The sequence below is a fragment of the Neovison vison genome, chromosome 6 (genome assembly GCF_020171115.1).
Source record: "Neovison vison isolate M4711 chromosome 6, ASM_NN_V1, whole genome shotgun sequence".
NCBI classification, from domain to species: Eukaryota; Metazoa; Chordata; class Mammalia; order Carnivora; family Mustelidae; genus Neogale; species Neogale vison.
Window position 1 is genome coordinate 167070652 of NC_058096.1, and position 9528 is coordinate 167080179.

A 9528-nucleotide genomic window follows, 5' to 3' on the forward strand; every position below is an offset into this window, starting at 1 on the left:
TATAGTCTTTGGATTAAAATCTAATTGATCTGATATAAGGATTGCCACTCCTGCTTTCTTCTGATGTCCATTAGCATGGTAAATTCTTTTCCACCCCCTCACTTTAAGTCTGGAGGTGTCTTCGGGTTTAAAATGAGTTTCTTGGAGGCAACATATAGATGGGTTTTGTTTTTTTATCCATTCTGATACCCTGTGTCTTTTGATTGGGGCATTTAGCCCATTAACATTCAGGGTAACTATTGAGAGATATGATTTTAGTGCCATTGTATTGCCTGTAAGGTGACTGTTACTGTATATTGTCTCTGTTCCTTTCTGATCTACCACTTGTAGGCTCTCTCTTTGCTTAGAGGACCCCTTTCAGTATTTCCTGTAGTCTTGCTCTAAGATTTTTCATTGTCTTTTTCTTTCAACTGTTTGATTCTAATATGTACAGGTGGGGATCTCTCTAGATTCACCCTACTTGGGGTTCATTGAGCTTCCCTAGGTCAGTAGGTCAATCTTTCAGGCCTTAATGTCTGCTCCTCCTTCTCTGCCCCTTCTCAGACTTCCATTATGTGCATGTTGGCTCACTTAACAATGTCCCACAGGTCATTAATATAAAAAAATATTCTTTTGTTTCTATTTCTCAGACTGGATAATCTTTATATTTAGGTTCAGATTCTTTGTCAGCTTAAATCTGTTATGTCCCTCCAGTGAATTTTTCATTTCAGTTACTGTACTTTACAACTTCAGTCTTTATATAGCTTTTTTTGAAAATCTCTTTATTCAGATTGCCTATTTCTTGACTCGTTGTATATTTCCTTAAATTTATGAAATAATTTTTAGTTAGTTTTTGTATCAGCTGCATTGAGGTCTTTGTTAAGTCAAGCAGCTGAATTCACTCGACAGTTTCTAATGACGGCTGTGTTTTCCTGAATTAAGGTTTACACTTTTCTATTTCTTTGCATGTCTCCTAATTTTTGGTTGAAAACTAGACATAGGAAATGCATTGCAGCAGCTCTGGATTCTGCTTTTTATCCCTAAGGGTGATGGTGGTGGCTGTTATTTAATAACTTGCTTGCACAAAATATGTGGAATCTCTTTCCTCAGTGGTCTGTAGGAGCTGATTATCTTTCCCGGTTTTGTTTTTACTTTTATTATATTTTAAATATTTTATTTATTTGATAGAGAGAAAGTGAGCACAAGCTGGGGAAGTGGCAGGCACAGGGAGAAGCAAACTCCCCACTGAGTAGGGACCCCTCCCGGATGTGGGACTCGATCCCAGGACTCTGAGATCATGATCTGAGCTGAAGGTAGATGCTTAACCAACTGCGCCACCCAGGCATCCGTTTTGTTTTTAGATAGAGTGTGTGTGTGTGTGTGTGTGTGTACATGAGTGTGGGGGGAGGGGCAGAGGGAGAGGGAAAGAGAGAATCTTAAGCAGGCTGCACACTGTGGGACTCAGTGACCCTGAGATCATGACCTAAAATGAAATCAAGACTCTATTGCTTAACCGACTGAGCCACCCAGGCACTCCTCTTTGCTGGTTTTAAAACTGCTTTTTATTTTTAAGCCTGGCTTCCTTGGAGTCACCGCCATGTCTGCTTCAATCAGTGATCAGCCAGTAAATGGTTAGAAGTTGCGTACCTCTAGCCACCCAGGCTTCCAACCTGTTTCAGTGGATCTGTGTGTGGGTAGGGGCATGCATTCAAAGTTGGCTCTGGCTTTTCACAGGCCTCTCATGTCTCCTCTGCATATGCAGGCAGGCAGTCAGCAAGGGATGTATGAAGAGCATGTCAAGGTCCTTTAAGGTTATCTCATTTCCTGTCTCTTCCCGTTAAATTTTGATTAATTTGCTTGCCACATGTAGGATTGCAACCTCAGGCCTGCTGAGCAGGGGGACGGCTCTGTTTTTTTGCTGCTGAGATTGCTATTGTTGCTTATAATTAGCTGCGCACATGGGGTTTGCCAAGCCGCAGTTCAAATTGAGTAAGTTTGCGTTCAAGTGAGCAGAGCAGCCGCGGATTTTCATGACTGGCATGCCCCAGCAGAACCACTGCCGTTAAGTGCCCTGGGGTGGCAAGAATGACACAAACTCCGACTGTGCTTTCCTGAAGTTCAGCACGTTTTTATGAGTAAACATATCTAAATTTTTTGTATGCCTTTGGACAATTTCCAGTGGTTGCTTTTGACAATTTCATCCAGATTTATTGTTTCTTTTTTTTTTTTAAGATTTTATTTATTTATTTGAGAGAGAGAGACAGTGAGAGAGAGCATGAGCGAGGAGAAGGTCAGAGAGCGAAGCAGACTCCCCATGGAGCTGGGAGCCTGATGTGGGACTCGATCCCGGGACTCCAGGATCACGCCCTGAGCCGGAGGCAGTCGTCCAACCAACTGCGCCACCCAGGCATCCCGAGATTTATTGTTTCTTGAGGAGAGGACTGAGCTCCTTACTCCACCATCCCGGAAGTCCTATCTTCCTCCTTCCTAACTACAATTTTACTTATTTCTATTTGCTACGATGTCTGTGGCAGTGGGGGTGGGGAGCCTTGGGGAGTTGTGTTCACTTTATCCTTTGCTTTACTGTATTTTTTTAAGATTTTATTTTTATTTATTTAAGAGAGAGAGGGAGAGAGCACAGCAGGGGGAGTGGCAGAGGGAGAGGAAGCAGCAGGACTCAATCCAGGACACTGAGATCATGACCCAAGCCAAAGGTAGATGCATAACAACTGAGCCACCCACACACCTATACAATTTATTAATGGGCATTTATATTCTTATGTTTTGCTATTTAAACAATGTAATTACATATTTTTAACATAGACATGCAGAACTGTTTTGAGAGGTTTACTTAGGATTAGAATTGCTAAATTGGGGGCGCCTGGGTGGCTCAGTGGGTTAAAGTCTCTGCCTTCAGCTCAGGTCATGATCCCAGGGTCCTGGGATCAAGCCCTGTATCAGGCTCTCTGCTCAGCAGGGAACCCGCTTCCCCCTCTCTCTGCCTGCCTCTCTGCCTACTTGTGATCTCTGTCAAATAAATAAATAAAATCTTTTTAAAAAATTGCTAAATTGTACTTTGAGTTGTCTGGGTAATACTTTATTTTCCAAAATGTTTAGACCATTATATGCCTGCCAACCATGCATGACTATTTTCCTACTTCCATGCTCATACCTCTTATAGTCAGACTTTAATTATTGCTAGTCTCTAATGTGTAATAGTCTCTATGAAGGTTTTACTTTGCATTTCATTGTTTACTACTGCAGTTGAATTATTTTTATTCAATATATTTTTACTATTTGAAATTTAATAATTTCTTCTTCTGTAAATGTGTTCCTTTGAACTTTAGGTAGTTTTAATGTTCTCAGTGCTAACAATGGCATTTTATAAACATTGCAAATCTTCTTTTGGTGCTTGACTTCTTTTCACTCTTATTGCCGTCTTTTTTTTTTTTTTTAAGATTTTATTTATTTATTTGAGAGAGAGACAGGGAGAGAGAGCATGAGTGAGGAGAAGGGCAGAGAGAGAAGCAGACTCCCCATGGAGCTGGGAGCCCCATGCAGGACTCGATCCCGGGACTCCGAGATCATGACCTGAGCCGAAGGCAGTCGTCCAACCAGCTGAGCCACTCAAGCGTCCCTTATTGCCGTCTTTTAAGGGACAAAAGTTATTTTGTAAAATTTCCATTTCTTTTATGACTTAAATGTTTTGCCTTATTTAAAATTTTTTCCTATCCCAAAGTCATACAACTATTCAGTGTTTTCTTCTAAGAAGATTTAAATTTTTGTTCATCAGATTTAAATTTTGAATTTATCTGGAATTTCTTTTTCTTTTCTTCTTTTTTTTTTTTAAAGAATTTATTTATTTATTTGACAGAGAGAAATCACAAGTAGGCAGAGAGGCAGGCAGAGAGAGGAGGAAGCAGGCTCCCCACTGAGCAGAGAGCTTGATGTGGGACTCGATCCCAGGACCCTGGGATCATGACCTGAGCCGAAGGCAGTGGCCTAACCCACTGAGCCACCCAGGCGCCCCTGGAATTTATTTTTCTTTAAAGATTTTATTTTATATTTATTTATTTAAAGATTTATGTTTTGAGATAGAGTGAGAGTGAGCGAAAGAGAGAGCAATAGCTAGGGGCAGAGGGAGAGGGAGAAGCAAGCTCTCCACTGAGTAGGGAGCTCAATGCAGAGCTCAATCCCAGGACCCTGAGATCATGACCTGAGCTGAAGGCAGACTGAGCCACCTAGGGACCCCTGGAATTTGTTCTTCGTATGAAGGTAGGAATCTAATTTCCTTTCTTCCACATGTTCAATGGTACCAGCACTTGACTTATAAGCCCATCCCTTCCCCAATGATATATAAGGCCAATGCAGTCAGATCAGGTTGCTATTTATAGGTTAGTTTGTTTATGGGTATTTGAGATCTTCATTGAAATTGCACCTACAAATGCATTATTTTCTTCAAAGAATCAATATCTGTTGCTTTTTAAATTTCCATATTTACATTTATTTTCTACTTCATGGATCTCTACTCTTATTCCTTCCTACTTTTGTTGGCTCAAATTTGCTCTGCTTTTTCTAATTTCTTCAGATGGACATTTAGATAATTTTCAGGTATGATCCCAGGGTCCTAGGATCCATTATAATGTATTCATTTTGGCTAAAAACTTCTTATGAACATTAAGTTCATCCCCCAGTTTTTGTATATCATTATTTTCATGACTCAGTTAAAAATAATTTTCTATTTTCCATTTTCATTTGTCCTTTGATGGGTTAGTTATACTGTGTAATTTCCAAACATTTTAGGATTTTTGTTACCTCTTTTTGTTATTCAGTTGTACCTTGACTGCATGATCAGAGGAAATATTCTGTATAATTTCTATCCTTTGTTGATATTTGATTTACAGTCCAAAATAAGGTTAATCCTGGAAACTGTTCCAGAATATTTGGGAAAAAAAAAAAAAAAGTATCCTGTAGTTGTTGTTAGTGTTCCAAACACATCAACCTTTTTTTAAATTTTTTTCCTTTCCCAAATCTATATCCTTATCTTTTTAAATTCTGTCTCTTCTCTCAGGTTCTAGGGGAAGTCTGTTAAAATCTCCAGATACGATTATAGGTTTCTTTATCATCTCCTGTTTTTGCTTTATATCTGTCAAGCTTATGTTTTAAATATATACAAATTTCAGACTTCCTTAGCCTGTTGATTTCTTTTATAAATATGACAGGTCCTTTTGTCTCTGGTATTACTTTTTAGATATATGTGTTAAATACAGTAAGCCGTATGAATCTTAGGTATACAGCATCCTTCATTTTTATCTATGTATATACCTATGAAACCATTACACAGATTAGGGTGTAGGAAAGTCTCTGTGTAAACCTCCCAAGCCTTGTACAACTGACACACTGCTGTCAATGCAATGGCCATCTCTTCTGGGTATACAGTCTTAGGTTCAAGTCCTTGTTCACAGTTCTGCTGCTGTAGAATTGGAGGCCAGTCTGGTACTTTTTTACCTGCACAGGTGGCCTGCTCTTTCTCTGGCAGTTTTCAGAGTTTGTCTTTACCTTTGTGGTCTTACCTGTCACTAACAGTGTGCCAGGCTTGGAATTTTTGTTCTCTTTTCTGAGGCTCCTGCTTTCTTAAAATTTCCTACTGCTGAGACGCCTGGGTGGCTTAGTTGGTTAAGCAGCTGCCTTTGGGTCAGGTCATGATCCCAGCATCCTGGGATCGAGTCCCACATCGGGCTCCTTGCTCGGCAGGGAGCCTGCTTCTCCCTCTGCCTCTGCCCGCCACTCTGTCTGCCTGTGCTCGCTCGCGTGCCCTCTCTCTCTCTGATAAATAAAATCTTTTAAAAAAAAAAATTCCTACTGCTTTCCCTTTCCTTTTGCAACTTCTGTTATTTGGATTGTTTCCACTTTGGTTCCCAGTCTCTGAACTCAGGCTTTCTAATTTTACCTCAAGCTTGTTTCCAGTTCACTCATTCCTTCTACAGCTGCCCCACTTCTGCTGGGTGTCTTGCTCGCTTGTGTCCTTTATTTCAACTCTGGTGTTTTACACACACTATTTGTTTCTTTAGTCTGCTGCTTTTAAGATTGATTATTACACTTGCCTTGAATTTTTATCCCATCTCTTCCAACAGCTTGGCTTCCATTCAGTCTGTGTCTGTGGTCTTTTATGTTGGTTCTACTTCTCAGGCATCTAGCTCCTTTGGCTGCGAGTCCAAATTTCCCTGCAGCCTTCAGTCCCAGGGCCGGCAATCCCCAGTGTCCGGAACAACCGTGGACCACTGTTCTCACCTCACCACGGGGTCTCTTTTTGGTCAGAACATCCATTTTAAACTCTAAGGAGTAAATACCATGAAAGGAGAAATTGGTCTCTCTAGGTTGTAATGCTCTGGCTCTAAGGTTTGGAAGGAGCAGGGGACTTGCACTTATTATGAAGGGAGACTGGCTCATTCAGAATCCCCCCCCCCAACAGAGAACAACCAGAAAAACTGGACAAAATACTCACTGCTCTGACTGCAGCTCTGTGTGCCATTACAGGGTCCCAGCGTGGATGGCCCTTCTGGCATAGTCACCTTGGAAGGGCTCCACCGCATGAGTCCTGTCCCTCATCCAAGGACCTGTGGCCTGCCTCTGCCTCCAGACCCTCTTGCTCTCAAACTGCCTTGACTTGTTACCTTCACTTTTCTCTCCTATATGTGAATCACAGATTTTTGAATCTTTTCCTTGATTATTTTGCATTCTCTTACAGAAATTCCTCAAAGATTACAAAGTCAAGACACTTGGGTTTGGCCTAAAGATGTGGTTAATGTGAGTCAAGGTCACCATCTTCGGTTAAAAAATTTTTTTTTCCCCAAAGCAAAAGATTGTGATTTTACTGAAGGTTGATAGGCAAGTGGCGGGCAAACAACACTGCACAGTGCTTAAGAATGCAACTCCTTCTCTTCTGGGTCCCAGCCACCTTCTGTTCTCTCCCTTCACTGCAGCTTTCATTCACAAAGGAAGCTGACAGACCGTCTTGGGGGCTCTGGAGAGAAGGTGATACTTCCTGTGTAGTCAGCACTAAAAGCTGACTGTGGGCAGGGCGGGTAGTTCTTACTGCTTGAGGTCACCATCTCCCCTGTATATCCACAGAAGCATGAAGCATCTCCCACTTCTGACCATCGAAGCCCCCAATTCTATCTGTGGCCAGGTGTTATGAATTCCAGTTACTTTGGCCTTAGGCAAATCCCATTTCTGGCCCTGGCTGCCACGCTGGACAGTGAAGGTCTGGAGCAGATGGCCCTCTGGTAGGTTCTGTGATGGCACAGCAGCTCCAGAGCTCGAGACGTGATCCCTGCACACTGCGGCCGTGCCCCACAGATCACCTTGCTCACCACAAGCTGGCAGCTGGCGTTGAGGGGTCTGGGTATAATGACTGGTGTCTCTTTCCTCAGAAAAATATTACTGGAGCCTACCAGCTTAAGAAGCCTTCGAAGTCTGTGGTGAAGGTGATCCGAATTTCAGCCCCGGCCAAAGACGCGGTTTATAACTACAGTATCCAAACCCTGAATTCCACAGAGCTTGCTAAGAAGGAGCTGTATCGAGAGATGGCCAAGGTGAGTGCGAGGCCCAGGGAGGGAGGGAGGCAGTCCGTGCTTATACCCCAGACAGAACAGTAACTGGCTAATCCAGGGAGCTCACTCCTCATCTGGACATAGGAGGCAGCAGGGGCGCTCTGGTGTGCACCACAAAGCCAAGCAGCAAGAGGAAGGAGACCAGGTGCTGGGGGGAGAGGTGTTCCGTTCCCACACCCCGTGGGAATCCCCCACACACGAGGGAGAGCTGAGAGATGCTCAGCATAGGCTCCCATATACCCGGCTGCAAACAGCTACAAGGCCCCTACCTCTAGAAAGCAGCTTGTTGCTGTCACCCCAAAGGAAATACCTCAGCTTAGGCTTCTAACACATTAGCTCTGGAGAACGGCTGCTCTGTTGAAGAGAACACGACCATGATCCCCCAGTTCAGTTATTCTGAACGGTCTGATTATGCGGTCAGGAACTGTCATTCCGCTCCCATGTGCCACCGTTTCCAGTGTTTGCTTGGAGACTGGAGGAGACTGTCCACACCAGCGGTGGCTGCTACCAGCCCTTCCCTCTTCATCTCTGCCCCTCGTTTGCAGGAGCCAAGGAAGAGATTCACGTACTCCCAGAAGTACCTCTCGGCCATGGTGGAGCCTCAGGACTCTGAGGAGGAGGAGAAGAATGCCAAGAAGAGATCCCGCCAGGCCTGGCTCACTGCCAATGGATTCCAACTGACAGGTCTTCACAGAAGCCCGGAAAGCGACTGTCACCTGAGGCTGCCGCCCGTTGGCACCGTCCCAGAGCTAAAAGAGGTCCACGGGGCAGAGTGGGGGCTCAGGTGGAGTGTCTGCAGGGACCTCCCTCTTTACTTACTGTGGTGTTCTCCGTGTAGGAGTGGAGGGAAAATGCCGGGTTTGCTACCATGCTGGATCGAGAGCGGTGGGGCTGGGACCGGCGCCACCAGGACTTCGACCTGTATAGGCAGCCCCCGCCTTTCCTGGAGCTGCCCCCTCCTCCAGTGCCAAGGCCTGCGACAGGTAACAGAGGCCTCTGCAAGGTGGAGCCTCCTGATGAGGGCAGTCAGGGTCTCTGCTGCTTGGCGTCTTGGCTTTTTCTTTTTCGCTAAAGCTAGGAAGTTGAGTCAGAATGGGGCACGCATTAATGTGCTAGGCTGACTCAGGAGCCCTGGATTCTAGCTGGAGCTGCAGTACTAACTTGCTGTGTGACGGGTGAGTCCCTTCACTGCTCCTGGTCTCCAGCACCACAGCAGATGCTCAGAGAGTGCATGTGCAAGCGGGGACAGGGCAGAGGGAGAGAGAGAATCCTCCAGCCGATGCCTCTCTGAATGCAGAGTCTGACACAGGGCCCAAACCTGGGACCTGAGCCATAATCAAGAGCCCAGCCACTTACCCAACTGAGCCAGCGAGGGGGCCCCCTCTGGGCCTGGCTTCTTAGCTATAAAACATATAAGTGGGGAAATCGGTCTAAGGGCTTTCTGTGCCTCAACAAGCAAGACGTCTAGATGCCTGGCCAGCAACTGGGGCAGAGGCTCTGGGCACCTCTGGGACCTTCTGACTCCGTTCCTGCTCCATGATGATGTTGCCATCGCCCTCTGTGTGAGAGAGGAAGGGAGTCTAGAAGCATGGGTCCCTTTAGCCTTCTGTTTATAAAGACGGGTCTCCATTTATAGGTTGATAGAGAACCCAAATTTGCTGGTTACCAGAAACTTCATTCAGGAACAAAAAATTTAGACAAGGTTTGCCAGAGAAACCATTCCCTGAAAGCCAGAGCAGATAAACAAATGGATTTCCTTCCTCCCCCAAACCGCGAAGTTGATAACAGCTCCATGAAGCAGGAGGAAATGCTGACAAGCTGCTGAAATTTGTCCCCCCTGCTCCATCTGGCCCTTGCTGCCTCCCTTCAGAACAGGCTCTGGGCTCTGGGGCTGCCTGAAGCTCTCCTGTTACCTGTTGGGGTGGCCCGGCCTAGC

The 9528-nt window shown here is 44.8% G+C and overlaps 1 protein-coding gene across 2 annotated transcripts in view; it reads left to right on the forward strand.

Annotated features, from left to right (window-relative positions):
- CFAP92 (cilia and flagella associated protein 92 (putative)) overlaps window positions 1–9282 on the forward strand; it is a 67137-nt gene extending 57855 nt beyond the window's left edge. For both annotated transcript variants that reach the window (XM_044252900.1, XM_044252901.1), the window contains exons 11-13: window positions 7413–7574; window positions 8138–8350; window positions 8431–9282. In XM_044252900.1, the coding sequence (XP_044108835.1) occupies window positions 7413–7574; window positions 8138–8350; window positions 8431–8664 (609 nt within the window). In that variant the 3' untranslated portion in view covers window positions 8665–9282. The remainder of the gene's footprint in view (window positions 1–7412; window positions 7575–8137; window positions 8351–8430) is intronic.
- Window positions 9283–9528: the final 246 nt, after the last annotated feature.